The sequence below is a fragment of the Lissotriton vulgaris genome, chromosome 2_1 (assembly GCF_964263255.1).
Source record: "Lissotriton vulgaris chromosome 2_1, aLisVul1.2, whole genome shotgun sequence".
Taxonomy (NCBI): domain Eukaryota; kingdom Metazoa; phylum Chordata; class Amphibia; order Caudata; family Salamandridae; genus Lissotriton; species Lissotriton vulgaris.
In genome coordinates, this window is record NC_141687.1 from 818856243 (window position 1) to 818871750 (window position 15508).

Consider the following 15508-nt stretch of genomic DNA (forward strand, 5'->3'; position numbering starts at 1 on the left):
TATATCTCTTCCGTGCCCTTCCGCTCTGGCCCCCCGCGGGCTGGATAAAGCAAACCCAATCGGACCTGGCTCAATTTATTTGGCAAGGTCGGACCCCAGACTGAAGAGAACGCTCGCCACCCTGGCCCCAGAGGCGGGAGAATTAGGTATTCCTGATCTGCAGAAATATTTCCAAGCAACACAATTGCGCTATTTGGTGGAGTGGAGTAAGTGGGTGTCTGACAAGCATTGGCTCTTTCAGGACCAAGCAGTGCCGGGGCGCCCACTGCAGGAGATCCCATTTCTGTCACGGGTTCATAGACCGGCTAACCTCTAGGCTTCCTACATAACGAGGGTCCCTCTGGAGGTCTGGGATGCTACTAATGCCCTTCACGGCCTGACCACCCTTCCCCGCTCACACACCTGGCCAGCAGGTTGCCGCTTCCTGTACCATGTGTACGGGCCAGATGGAGTGCTCCCTTTCCAGCTCTTTAAGCAGGAATATAGCTTCACTGAATCGGAACGAATGAGATATATGCAGGTTCGACATTTGGCGCTGCAGCCGCAAGTCCGAGAATCGGCTGATAGGCGGTTCACTTCGTATGAGCGTTGGCTTTTCTCACGCACATCTAACTCTAAACTCATTTCAGACCTCTTTAAATTGATTCAGACGCCACCCACACACATCTAGAGCCCGAGCAGGGTACGATGGGAGAAAGAACTGGGTAGATCCCCAAGCCATAAAGAGTGGGAGAACATCGCATACAGAGCACGTCACTCAGCATAGCACATGGGGCTCACTGAGACGTTTACAAAAGTATCGAAATGGACCCTTCCAGTGACAAACTCTGCTGGAGGGGGTGTGGGCAAATCGGAACCTTGGTACACATCTTGTGGGACTGCCCGCTCATCCAATCGTACTGGACACATATATTAGACAAGGTAGACACACTTTCAGACAGAAATACCCCGATTCCCGGCCTATGTACTGTTAGGCCTTCCTAATGGATTAACCTACCCACTGCGCTCACGTAGGGGCCGCCAAATGGCCATAGCCCTGGGATCAGCACTGCAAAATATCCTCACACATTGGCGCACTACTAACGTCCCTTCCACTACGGGCTGGCTCCACAGGATGAGGCAAGTGTTGGGTATGGAAAAGCTGTCCCTTACTGCTGCAGGAAAGGGAGACCAATTCGAGGAGCTCTGGCAACCTTTCAGAGCTCTGTTGCTAATAGAATTCACGGAGATAACCTGTCCCCGTTATGTCAGACTATTACGCCTTACAGCGCCCGCAGCTAAAGACTCTTGTGGCGCTTGAGTCAGAGGGGGTGCGAGATCGACGTGAACGAGCTGTAGAGGGAATGTGGGGAGCACTGGACGGGGAGGAAAGGGGCAGGGGGGGGGGTCGGGAGAGGTGGGGTGGGCTACTGTTGGGGGGGGGTGGTTCTTCCTTCTGGGCTTTGGTTCTGCAGTTTTCTTGGTTCAATGCCTTTTCTTTCCCGACACGATGGAAATTACCGCTATTGCGCATAATCCTTTGTGTTTCAAGCCCCGGTTGTGGGCCAACATGTGTAAGTGGCATGACTATAATGTGCATTGTATGGCGCTACGTTATCCTTCAATAAAAAGATTTAAACTTTTTAAAAAAACAACCTACAATGGTACCAGAGAATTGTGTCTGAGTTGTATAACAGCTAACTGATTATTGTGGTGACAATTAAATATCAGAAAAAGTTATGATCAAAATGCTCAAACTTACTGTTTGACTGTCAGGAAATTCCATCTTTATCAATTTGTGAGCACACTCTTCAAAATCTAAACTGGAAACAACAACAAAAAGTTTTTATTTACTATTTCTTCAACAATGCTGGAAACACTGCTTGATGTGTTTTAGAATTGTTGCACTGTGGTGTACTGCATACTACATTCTATGTAGTAACTCAGGTTTAAATGCTAATGGCTTGTCTGGATAGTTCACAGCATGGGAATGTATAGAATAGTCTAATTTTTAAACATGAAAGAACATTAGATTAACACACACTTTAATGACCACATATTTTCTATGTTCAGTTTCTCACTGGAAGTAATGCTACTGCATTGCAACCTTACGAGGTACATCAACAAATTACTGTGGGATAGCATACGATGCACTTCCTGCTTTCCCTCTGGTGGGTGGTGATGAAGAGAGTGTCTGAATTAAGCAGACCACTCTTACCCAGTCAAGAGATCAGGGCTTGATCCATCACCGTTATTTAGCTCACTGCATCACCCCAGTTCAGAGCCTGGCTATATGCAAATTAGTCTGACCCAGTGCCTCATGGGAACAGGGCAGACCAAACTACCAAGCCAATTCTTCACCGGAAAGGAGACAAGCTTCCGGGGACCGGTTTCTGGCATTTCAGCCGTCGTCGGCCCGGCTTGCTTGAATCCTGGTGGTGCAGTGAGCAAGGGACTCATGTCTGAGTATACCCTGCCACACTTATGGTGGCCAAAATCGATTCAAATAAGGGGGTGGTGATGAAAAGCAGCAGTTTCTTTAAGGGAAACAGGTTCCTTTAAAGAGTTTCAAGTTTGGGAATGCAATCACAGGGATGGTGGTCGCCATTCCTAGCATACCAACAGCCCTGTGTTTGCAGCCAACGACAAGGGGTTCCAACAGCATAAATAGCAGCCCGATTAATTAATAATCATTAGGTAGGTTCTGCTGCAACACCCAGTGACTGCAGATTTTGCCAAGTCACCCATTAGTATATAGGTTGTGACCACTTTTAGCGGCTTGTCTCTAAGTATATCAGGCCTTTAGTACTTTAAGATAAAGGAATTTTAATGATGCGCTTATCAGCAATGCATACTGCAATGCAGCAAAATAACCTGAAGGTACCCCCACTCAGAAGACTTACTTACAGTCTGATAATGCACACAAATGTATATCTTTTCCATTGGAAATGACAAGATAAAAATGGAGAAAACATGTAAAAACAGAAAAAACACTTTATTCCATAGAATGATGTGAAAGATATCAAGTGAAAATGTAAAATCAAAGTTTTGCTATCAATTTTTCGTACAAAAAGAAATAGAGGTATGAAACCTCACACAAGCTCTGAGATTCTACTCATAGGAACTGGAAAAATAGAATGAGGCAACTGCCAGTAGAGGGCATAGGGAGACAGGACGCTTTTTCCGACCTTTTAATGTAAGCCTGCACTTTTCTTTCATTTGTATTCACTTTCACACCTTTCCTGCACATCAGATGCTGCAACGAAGCCTTGAAAAATCTCATTAGGTGTTCATCTGTTTATTTCCAGGAAAAAGTATCCTGGGACATGCTATTATGGTGGGCTTCTTATCATAAGAACTGATGGACACTGACACTCTGTGTGACATTTCAATGGACAATACATTTACAGAAATTGTTCTGGGCCCAAGCACGCAGCGGGGAATTATTCTAACATATATTGATGAAGACTCCCATGATTCAGTAATACAAAATCTGTATTATGCATGCATATTTATTGTACCAACCTGAAGAAAGCGTCTGCGGTCAAATCATAGAGACAGTCCAAATTCTAAATCTGCACTCTATATTACAAAAACCAGTATGCTGTAATAAAAAGTGTGTACATTTAAAACCGTCTTACCTTGACTGAATAGCAAGATAAATCGTACGACGAAATGCAACCAAGTTAATTTCCGTTTTATCAAAGATGGTCACTTTTTCATCTGAGAAGAAAAGTAATAATGCTATTTCAATCAAACAACAGTTGTTAGATGTGAAAACACATTACTGATTAATAAATAATGTATTTTTTGCATCATTTGCGTTGCACTGTCTAGAAGTCACATATCGGTCTCTAAAAGATGCTTAGTTGGGGAATGTGAAGTCTGTGACACTCACTGGCAGAAAGAAATAGCTTCCTCCCTTCTTTGTGCCCCTGTACCATGCACCATTAAGAAATAAGTCTTGCAGCAAACAAATGATGGACAGAATGCTGACAATGCAAGCATTCTTTCCCAGTAAAAAGATCTGGGTTAAATCCATCGTTCTTTTGCCCACTACGCCACCCCAGTTTAGACCCAGCTATATTCAAATCAGTCTTGACCCTGCGCCCCATGGGAACAGTCCAGACCAAACTGCCAGGCCAGGTCCTTCCTGGACCGGAAACAAGCATCCTGGTTCAAACAGGCTAGTTTGAATCCAGTGGCACAGTAAGCAAGAGACCCACGTCTAGGCATACCCCTCCCACTTAGGGCGAATAGTGTGACAACAACCAATTGATGGGCAGAATGCTGACAATGCAAACATTCTCGCCAAGTCAAAAGATCTGGGTTAAGTCGATTGTTCTTTTGCCCAGAACGCCACCCCAGTTTGGACCCAAACTTATGCAAATCAGTCTTGACCCTGTGCCCCATTGGAACAGTCCAGACTGAACTGCCTCGCCAAGTTCTCCCTGGACCGAAACAAGCATCCTGATTCAGCCAGGCTAGCTTGAATCCAGTGGGACGGTGAGCATGGGACCCACGTCTGGGCATACCCATCCCACTTAGGGTGATAAGTGCTACAGTTTTGAGTGGGGGAGAATGTTTGCATTGTCAGCATTCCGTCCATCATTTGTTTGCTGTAACACTTTTCGCCCTAAGTGGGATGGGTATGCCCAGACGTGGGTCCCTTGCTCACTGTGCCACTGGATTAAAGCTAGCCTAGCTGAAGAAGGGTGACATACCCTGAAACCGATCCCAGGATGCTGGTTTCAGGTCCAGGCCTGGCAGTTCGGTCTAGACTGTTCCGATGGGGCACAGGGTCAGGACTGATTTGCATATGGCTGGGTCCAAACTGGAGTGGCATAGTGGGCAAAAGAACAATGGATTTAACCCAGATCTTTTGACCGGGGGAGAATGTTTGCATTGTCAGCATTCCGTCCATCATTTGTTTGCTGTAACCATTAAGAAATAAGGCAAAAGGGACCCAGCACTGCTAGTGGTAAAGAAAAACTCTAAGCATGCTATTTTACAAAGTCTTTCTTCTGGTGGTGGCTACAGGCCAAGGGCCTTCCCCTTCCCCCTTCAGCTTCCTCGTTGTTGCCCATGCGGTACCTGTACATTAAAGCAGTTGGAAATGAAAAAGGCTGACTGGCATTGTGTTGAAGCAATGGATGGCATGATATGTTGAAAAGACAAGTTAGAGGCTTGTCTTTTCTTTATGCTAATATACAAGACAATATAACATATAATTAGAATTAGCTTATCTGTCGGAGGAGAACCTCAGCAAATGTTTCTATATAAAAAAGCATTTTTTGTTTGGGTATTCAGAACTATAAGGATATTGTATTTTACACAAAAGCGTGCAGTAAAAATTATTTAAGACTTTGCCTATTGTGTTTTTACATACTAGTGAACCACATACCAGTCCAGGGAGGATATTGGTAATATGGTAAATCCAGACAGTGGACTGTGGCAAACTGACAGCATGCCTATTTCGTACATTCCAGAAAAAATAACTACATTAATTTCTAACAAAATTTAGCTTAACAACAAAGTGCTAGTGTAGTGTAGACAGACCTATAAATGAATGATTGTGCACACAAGTACACATAAATAGACAAGTGAAAAGAGAAATACACATAAGGCAAAAAAAAACATTATGACATTAGAATGAGCAAAGTGATGACCTAACACTTGTGTGGACCAGTCCGGGTGCTATCATCATGACTATTGAAAAGTTTTGATCTGGAAAGTGAATTCATGAGAAGAATGTAATCAAGACCATCTTTCGAAAAAATAAAAACTTTCCAAATGAACTAAGTAAGGAAACAATCCTGATACTGCTGTGTAATTTATATGGTATAAAAGACAAGAATACATTGACCTAGGAAAGAGCACTAGCAAATATTGCTGACTCAAATCACTCCTTCCAGGCTGGGAATGAGTAAGTCTGAAAGAAGTGATGACAGCAAACGTTTGAGGTAATTCTATTGGAGACCAGAGAAGTTCTGTACACCTACAGGATGCATAATTCCATAATTTCCTATATCAATCAAGGAAAAATATCATAAATTCCAAAGTGTTGCTCTAGGAGGCCAACAATATCAGTACAAACGTTCACCTTACGGTCTAATCTTGGTTATAAGAATATCTATAAAATGAGAGGGAGCTGGTACACTGTGCAAGGCGTTCTGGAACCTGGAGTCATACAGAAGATAGTTAGTTGTGATTATATCAACCAGGGAGGTAGGGAAATGGGGAAGAGCAGCGACACAGGCTCTGTCAACCCCACAGCAGCCCTCTGTGTAGCAAAAGATTGTGCATGGCCTGGGCACATATTTCAAGCCTTTGCTCTCCACACGTTCTCACGCAATAAATTAGCATAGTAGTCTATCTCCTCCATGCGGACTCCTGGGTCTCTCTAAGAGAAGGTCAGCAGTGGAGAAACCATTAAGGATCGAAGTCTATAACTTGTGGGGCCTGACCGCCCCTACAGATGTCTCTTTCACTGCATGCCTTGACCTCATAACTGGCCAGAGCAGGATGTGGCCCTCTCCAAAGGGCACTTTAGGACCTGGTGTGCCTCCAGCAGACAGTGTATGACAGCTAAAATAAACGGTGCAGGCACAAGTCCCTCAGTAGTCAATAGAGTCTGTAATCAGTTTCCACTCGTGATAGACTACAATGATACCCTGTATTCACTTTGGAAGTGTGTCCCTCACCCACCGGTGTCGCCTAAGCAACAACTCATTTAACTGGTGCTTTTCGAATCCTGTCAGGAGCTGAACCAAGAGCCCTTGCTGATATCCCTGGAACATACCTCTTGCTCTACTTGCAATCTGTTGGCTCATACCACATACACTGTTGGTAGTTGTGAACCCACTGGTACCCACAGCACCCCATATCCTTTCTGGCAGTTCGTCAGAGTATGTTTCTGTGAGAGTTTGCGTGATACAAATGTCATGGTCTTTGGCTTTTACCAAGAAAAGACATTATCTGAATAGCATTTGAATAGCTGCTACATACTGAATGACAGACTGAAGCCTTGAGCCTCAGGATGTGACAATGTCCAGGGGTGGTATTGTGGGGAGCTCTAAATCACTCTACTGGTTCTTTAATGTGCTTAAAATATGCAGGAATATGTGAACAAGTATAATTTAGACCAGTAAGGTTTAGCATTAATTTTGCTTTCGACTTCAGAAACACAGCAATACAACAGCATAATACTGTCATAAATTACAGTACGAAGTTGAATGCTGATAAATAAAAGCTCTACAGTAGTTTAAAAGTAACACTTTATATTAGCTGTGAAACAGCCAATTACATGTTTTGCAAGTTGTAAGACAACCACATGGATTAGGTGTGAAATATGAAGATTTCTCTAACAATTAGTAAACAATGAAAAATAAGCTTGTAAAATACTTACCCTGCTCATTGTTTTCAGTTTCTTCATCCTCACTATCCTCTTCGCTGCTTCCAGCCTCTTCATCACCATCAGAGTCACTGTCCCCTTCGTCAAGTATTTCTTGAGCAAACAAAAAAAGACACGTTGAAACAGGTCTAATCGATTTATGGACTAAAACAATGCTATTCCAGAACTGCTACAAATACAGTCAGAAAAAAGTGGAAGTGAAAATATAAGCCTATCAAATTATAAATCAGGGATATAGAGGCTTCTCTTGCTTGTTATGCAAATGAGAGTCAATTGGCGAAAAATATTTTTAGAATCAACTTGAACTCAGAAACCTACAGCTTTGGGTGGCAGCCCAACATAGACAACAATAAAAAATCTGAGAATAACCTCATCAACTTAACTTTAGATACATGAACTGCTTGTCTCCATTTGTTCTATTGTTTCTTTGGCGTTAAACACGAAGGCAGAACAAGCAACAGCAAGGGCAACAGGATTGGCAAGCAAGTACGATGGTTACGTTTTAGAAAAACGTTACTGCAAGCCTATGCCAGAAAGAGTAAAAGAAATAATGCCACCACCTACACGTGGATGCCATATGCTAGTAACACAAAATGTAATTTAAAATAACATTTACTGATGAGACTGCTGTACTAGTTCGGTTTAGTTAAAGAATCTTTCAGTTCTGCAATACATTTTATTATTATTGTTTATGAAGAAGAGAAGATTAAATCAAGACCTAACCAAGCAGTCATATTTGCATGCAGTTACAATGTTATAATGTCAATACACAGTTACAACTGTAGAAAGGAACCACCATTTAAATTCGAACTTTATGTGCAGGCATAATAAATAACCACTATGTATAGGAATAAAGAATATAAAGCCATCATTGTCAAATAAGAGAAAGAATGTATTTCAGGGATATGTGAACAATGTGCAAAGGCTTTGTAAGCCACTCAAATGGAAAAAAAGCCAATGAGTAAAGTGGGTTGATCCACTGCCCAATGCTGTATGCTGTCGTGGGCAGAAGCAAAATATGAATGATAGTTTTACAAACAAATGGATGAAGCCCACTCACCCAAAAAAACCTCTATGTATGTATATCATGTATTAATTGTTTGGAAAAAATAGTATTGTGAAACTGAAAAAGAGGTCTCAAAGGCAACACATAATTAAGTCCTACGAGGACCTACAATATTTGTTTGTCAAAATGCAAATCTTTTAATTTGTGTTAAATACTGTTCTATTGTGTCCAGTAAAAGTGACATATAGACACTGTGGCTCAAAATATAAATTCTGAGTTCCAAATAACAGCTATTTAAAAATTACAAAATATGCACATTATGATTAATTTTTGATTAAAATATTTCTGCTCAATAAACGACACCGTTGCGTATTGCTATATGTTTATTAATTAATCATTTTATAAATATGAAATTGTGTTTTTGAACAAAACAACGATATATTGAGGGTATGCTCTTACCTTTTTTGATACTTTTGTATTTTTCTTCATTTTCCAGAAACTGTGGATCCATTTTGAACACATCTTAAGTTAGGAAAAAAGAAGGACATATTAAAAAAGTAGACATCAACTTAAATACACAAATGTTTTATTAAATTAAATAAGAGTCACTGCATTCAAAAGAAGTGGCATATTTATCAGATATTGTGGATACATCAATGGTTTGCAGCGAATGTCATTCTGCAACTCATTACTCAAAGCTATTTTGACACTCTGCTCCAGGACACTAAATATGCACCACAATATTAACCATAACAAGACGTTTTGGAATATTGACAATTTAACTGGCACTGTATTTTATTTTTAACATGCATTTAATACAGAAGACAATCTACTGGTAGGAAAAGGACAGTACATTTCAACAGTATAAGAACAGGCAGTAAGAAGCACATTGACTTACTAAGAACATCCTCCGGATTATATTCGTCCTCTAATGGAAGCATGTGAGTAAATTGATCCTCTTCTTCCACAAGATCCAATCCTTCTGGAATAACGGGGTGATCCTTGAAGCCATCTTTGCGCACAGCAAACATAACTTCAATCATGTATTGTACACGCTTGTCGATTTCTGATTCATGAAGAATGTTGCGCAGGCGTTCAAATATAGCTTTAAAAAATAGAAGCAGTAAATGTTGAGTAACAAAAGTAATTAAACTGCAGATGTTCAATTAACATATTTGTCGAATGCGGTCTAAACATGAGCATGTAATTAAACATTCCATTACCTTACCATTAATGCCTCTTGGTGACACTTGAGTTAATTTAAGTCCACTTTCCTTCACAAATCCAATTGCAACTTCCACACTGTCATCTGTAGGTCTTTCAAGAAGCAAAGTAAGCATTTCCAAAGCCAGAACCTCATGGGCCTAAATGGAAAAAGTAATTAGTAAATTTTAAAATGTATGGTTAGTGTGTATTCTGCTCCTAACAAGCCATTTGTCGTCTACTACATTACACAAATTATAAACTGGGCTTCTGTAAAACCAGAATAAGCTTGTGCTTTAAGAAATAAATACATATAAAGTGACTGCATGTCATGTGTTATACCTTTTGTCATCCCTTAGTTTCTAGCCAACAGCACTTTGCCAACTTGGGCTACAAAAATATTGGCACTACATGTTCAACAAGACAGAACAATTTTTCATTTTTAGACTAGCTTATTATGTTTATAAATTACAATTATAGCCTTAACTAAAGCCCCAATAAAACCAAAATTAACATGTTTAACCTTAATAAATAATCTCAAAATTAGTTACAAATAAAACAAACATATGGCATAAAAGATTTAAAATAGCCTTTGGAGATGTTTTTGAAGAAATAAGTTTCAGATGGTGTTTGGGGGTATTTTACAGGGCGACTTTGACTTAAAGTAAGTGCTGAGCAGAGCGTGTGAAACTCTATTATGCATAATCTTATTCTTGACTTGAAACACAGCCTTACAGATCCATAAAGAGACACTGCTGAATAGCAAATCAACGTACTCATGGCAAGATAAATGGAAAAACAAAGCAAAACAATCTTACCACATTCTGATTGATTAGATGGGCCACAAACTTAGAAGCAGTCAAACACTGGGTCTGGAAAAGAAGCACATATAACAGTCAACCTTAAATTAACGTTAATAAATATAGGTGCTAAATCTTGTAAGCGAAATTTGGTGCTTTTAAAGATAGAAGAAAAACCCTGGATACTCTCTTCAGTATCAATGTTAACTCTACCCATAATTTCCAAACTTCACATAGGATAAGTCAGTTAGGAGGCAACATAACTTCAGAGCACATAACCCAAGGTGCTCAAATTATTTGAACCTCTGGCTATGAAGACAACTCCTTCCCTTGAAGACATTTATAATAAATATATGAAAAAGTAACAGGTAGATTGCCAGAAACAAAATGCTTTCTATGAAGAACAAACTCTCATCACAAAGGCAGAGAGGCAGTCAAAGGGCATTCAAGAAGGTGAAGAAGATAGAAGCAATAGAATGACTGAGGTCAAAGTAAAAATACATACTCTGCTCCCTAATCCCAAAAAACAAATATTTGCAACTTACTACATTCAACTCTTGAACGCTGAATTTATGCAAGTTAGGTAAATTTGTTTACAGGCCCTCATGCAAACCTAGGGGTACTATTCTTTGAAAAAGATCTTTTATTTTGTGTCTGTTTCTGTTAATTGCGAATTTGCACAACAGTTCTCTGCCACCCTCTTATCTAGTATTTCACTAAATAAACCATTGCTTCATTCTACAGGCCTTGTGGCAGCCATTTGCGTCATGGAAAAGCGGTACTCAAAATCTAGCATTTCTATCTCATTTGATGCAGGGCAGAGCTCAGAAAGTGAGGAGACTATCTGCTATGAAAATCCTGCCTCTCAGTTCAATATAAGGTACAGCAGGTATAACAAAACGCAAAGATAATTCATTCCATGTAGAAAAAACAAACCTAAAATACTGTGAAGTTTTGGAATATTCTTCCTTGACACATACGTACAACAGCAGACCCAAATGAACTGAATGAAACCATTAGGAAATGATGATTATTATTAATATTCTAAAATAGACAAAGTCTCAATAATTTTAGCAATCTCTCCAACAGAAAATCTAGAGACTGTATACCAAAACCTCAAACTGAAGGACTTTCTAAGGAACTTTGAAGAATATGTGATAGTGGTAATTAATAAAAAAGGGAAAGAGGTTTCTTGCAGTGAGAATTATAGGTTTATGGCACTTAAACTGAAAGAGATTGGTGCAATGAAACTCTTGGCAGTCTCAGTACAACAGCAATAATTGGGAGTCATACAAGAATAATTGGAAAGAAAATAGAGAACATTCAGTTCTCTTCCCAGGCATTGTCTTTGAAGAGTAGTATGAAGATAATCCCTCACATTTAGCAGTTTATGATGCACTATAAGCCAAGAGAATTTACAGCAAGGACAATGAGGGAGCATTTTGAAACAGGTTCCTCAGATTGTGGCACATTCAATCTTTCACAATTGAGAACCCTCTCAAGGGAGGAAGTCATTAATGGTCGAAGCTCTATTGCTGTTGGAAATCCTTAGGTGATGCAGACTTCTGTAAGCAGAAACCACGGTGACATCCCTGACATGGACGCTTAATTGATTTTGCACTAACATAGTCAAGGTGCTTCAATCACTGAATGTAGGAATCTGCCTCTCTATATAGTATACCAAAAAGCAGTATGCTGTGCAAAGAGTCCAGGTATCCCCTACAACTGGACAGGGCCTTGCTCTAGCAATCCCAAGGTGCTCTCTTAGGGGGTAGTGAAGTTGAGCAGCCTAAGACTTATCAGAGAGGAGTGTTAGACATCTGCAATACACATAGATAGCAAATGGTAAACGCGACTCAATAAGGAGATCCACACCAATTTTTAAAAATAACACTTACCTCTATATCATTTTTGGCATTAAGATGATCAAAATCAAGTAAGTATGTTTCGAGAATTATTTATAGCTTTCTAAAAGCAATACACTGCAATTTCTGAAGCGAAAATGTTATATTATAGAGTAACGACATATACTGCTTACATGTACTTTACAATGACTTAAGGGACCAACCTTCAGGACTTAAGGTGAGAATGGGGCAAGGTCCAAGGCAACACCAACAGGTCACCTCGGGCAGCACAAGGGCAGTCGACAGCAGAGGTGCAATACAGTGTCGGGTGACCGTAAGTCTATGGGGATAGGTCCGATCACAGAGTTGCTGCAGGCAGGGACTGAAAGGCCAGTTGAAAATAAACAACCAAGAGGGGTCAGGTCTCACGATGCTCGTGGACGTGGGAACACAGTTTGTCCTCTTCTCCATGGGCAGGGCATCCGGGTGCAGAGGTGTTTTGAGGTGTTGGTTTTGTCACCGAAGACATTAGAGGTAGAGGGAGCATGCACAAAGAGGCAGCAGGCGGCATCGAGAAATCCACAGTTGGCAAACCCAAGGTGAGCTTCGTCTCTGGAGGGTTTGAGGACCACGCTGGCAGCGTAGGCCCACTTCAACTACGGCTAAGTGGCTAGGGTGCAGTAGTGCTTTTCAGTGTCCGGTTTTGCCGATCCAGACTCCTCACAGGTCTCTTGGGGTATCTGCAGGGTACAAGGAAGCAGCTTGGCTACTCAACAGGAGTTTCTGGGTCTTTGGAGAAAGGCTGGCAGTCCTCCCAGGCTTTTGAAGGTACAGCAGCTTCATGACGGGTCGACTTGGGTGCAATGGTCGAGGACAGCAGGCAGGCCAGCAGGGTTGGCGCCAGGTCAGTAGTCGGTCTTCTATTATTGTGGGTCTTCAGGGTCCATCTTCTTCTTTCAGGTGGCAGGGTCTGATTTTCCGGTGCCAGAGGCTCTCATAAATACTAGATTTAGGGATTCTAGGGGAGTGTAGGGTAGTAGTCAATGGGCAACGTACCCCTGGGGTCACTATGCCCCCTAAATGACCACCTCCTCTGGGAAGTGGGCATAACCCTGTCCCAGAGTTCCTAATTCTGCCATCACCAATTTAAATTTCACATCAGGTAGCCCACCTTAGGGTAGGAACTAGCCCGAGGGTGGACACAGCTCTTTGACTGTTCAGGTGCCAAATGGGCCCTGGTGAGGGGAGTTGATCTCCCCTCACCTCTTAGGGAAGCTAGATTTGCATACCAAAGGCGGTGGGCTCTTTAAAGCTGCCTGCATTGGAATGCTAATTTACACGTCATCCTGTTAGAGGGGGTGTAAACCACCCCCTCCAAAGCAGGGTTTGCTCTGGACATCCAGAGTGCATAGGCTATTACCCCTGGCGGTCAGAAACTTGTCTGTGGTGGCAGGCTGTTCCACACCGGTCAACAATCACACTAGTAATTGGTAGACTTTCAGGGGGGACCTCTAAAGTGGCCTCTGGCTGCATGTATTAATAAACCCATCACTGGAATGAGTGTGGGTTGATTAATACAAGATGTCTGATACCAAACATCTTTAGTTTCTGTGAAGCTATCATGTAGCTGTGGAACTCGTTTTGACCAGTTCCCAGCACATGACCTTAAAATAGATTCCCTGGTCATTTGTACTGACAGTTATTGGACTGGCCAGCCCTGGGGCATATCTGCTCCTGCAGTTATGTCCACACATGTGGTATAGTGCACCCTGCTTTAGGAGCGTAATGCCTGCTGTAGGAGTGACTTACCTCTCCTGCATGCAGTGCCTGTAGGCATGGCACACAGGGCTGTGTGCCATGTCATGTCTACACTTTTGTCTACACCAAGACACGCAGTCTGCAGTGGCAGTTTGCATGAGTTGGGTGAGGTGTCCCTTAGGGTGGCACAATATATGCTGCAGCCTTTAGGGACCCTCTATAGTCTACGTGCCTTAGGTACCGGAGGTACCATTTACTAGGAACTTACAGGGAGTGCTAAAGGTATTATCAATTGGGGAAAACAACTGTACAATATAGGGAAAGAGATTTGGCACTGGAAACCTGGTTTGCAGGAACCCAGTGACTTCCTGTCAGTATTGCATCAAATACCAGGCAAAAAAAATGTGGCGACCATGTCAAAAAGGGGCCCTGTCCTACACTGAAGTATTATTCGAATCTCGGATGCTGAAAGAAGACTGCCCCAAATTTTTACAGCTCCTCTTAGGACATCGAAGGCACAGTAGCAATGCTGACTGTTAGGGGTAGACCCCCCCCCCCCGGTATTGTGAATGCACTAACCCGTTTAGAGACATTGAGAGTCTCGATCTCAAAAACAGGCCTATGAGGCGGCAACACAAGTTACGTACACACACAAAACTGCTTCAACAGAAACCAATTTAGAGAAGAAAAAAAAAAGATGAATGCCCAGAGGCAAACATTTGCCAATGTGGTCTCTGCACTGAAGTCTGAGATGCCTGGGTATACTTCAGCCTTCAAATCAATACAACAGGTTACTCTTGAATGAGGCTCAACTTATCATTCCATATTTGAATTTCCCTTCTAAAATGAACAATCAAATGGCTCTTATGCTAAAGAACTATTTTTCTGTTTAAATTTGCTGTGTGTGTCGGGGACAATGCATTTACAACAGAGAAGCAAAATTATAAAAAAAAAAAATATTTTTTACCAAGATATTTTTGTTTTGAAATAAAGTATTTCCAACATCTCATGCACAGAGGAAATACTTGCCATTTGAGGCACAGTAACTGTGCAGCTAAGTTCTCTTAATAGCTCAAATAGCTTCACTAACAAATAGATTGTCATTCTTATTTACCTTAATCAAGAATGTACTTAATTTGCACTCTGAGATGGGATACCCACTACAGGAATTTCCAAAAGTAAGGAATATTGTCTTTGTGAGCAAATCTACTCTTAAAAATCGGTTTGAGAGATTTACAGGCTGTGTCCTCCTGCAAATGTTGGTGAACAACAAAGTTCCAAGTTTGTAGGTTTTTGTCAAACTTTTGTAGTTAGTTCCTCACTATAAAAAAGGTTGGAGCCTTCCAAAATCAGGACTAAGGGTGGTAAAGGAGATGCATGAGGAGGGCTACTCAAAGGGGAAATACTTTCCAGTATATAAGAAAAAGAAATGTGCAAGTGCAAATGCACTCAGAAAAACATTTCTCAAAGCAGGAGGCAAACATCCATTTCTGTGTGCGTATGA

The 15508-nt window shown here is 41.4% G+C and overlaps 1 protein-coding gene across 8 annotated transcripts in view; it reads right to left on the minus strand.

Annotated features, from left to right (window-relative positions):
- The window catches only part of CWC22 (CWC22 spliceosome associated protein), a 466526-nt gene that overhangs the window by 153234 nt on the left and 297784 nt on the right, over nucleotides 1-15508 (minus strand). For all 8 annotated transcript variants that reach the window (XM_086956220.1, XM_086956217.1, XM_086956216.1 and 5 more), the window contains 7 exons: nucleotides 10421-10474; nucleotides 9628-9763; nucleotides 9298-9504; nucleotides 8859-8921; nucleotides 7388-7486; nucleotides 3621-3702; nucleotides 1742-1802 (listed from right to left, as the gene is read on the minus strand). In XM_086956220.1, coding sequence (XP_086812346.1) covers nucleotides 1742-1802; nucleotides 3621-3702; nucleotides 7388-7486; nucleotides 8859-8921; nucleotides 9298-9504; nucleotides 9628-9763; nucleotides 10421-10474 — 702 coding nt within the window. The remainder of the gene's footprint in view (nucleotides 1-1741; nucleotides 1803-3620; nucleotides 3703-7387; nucleotides 7487-8858; nucleotides 8922-9297; nucleotides 9505-9627; nucleotides 9764-10420; nucleotides 10475-15508) is intronic.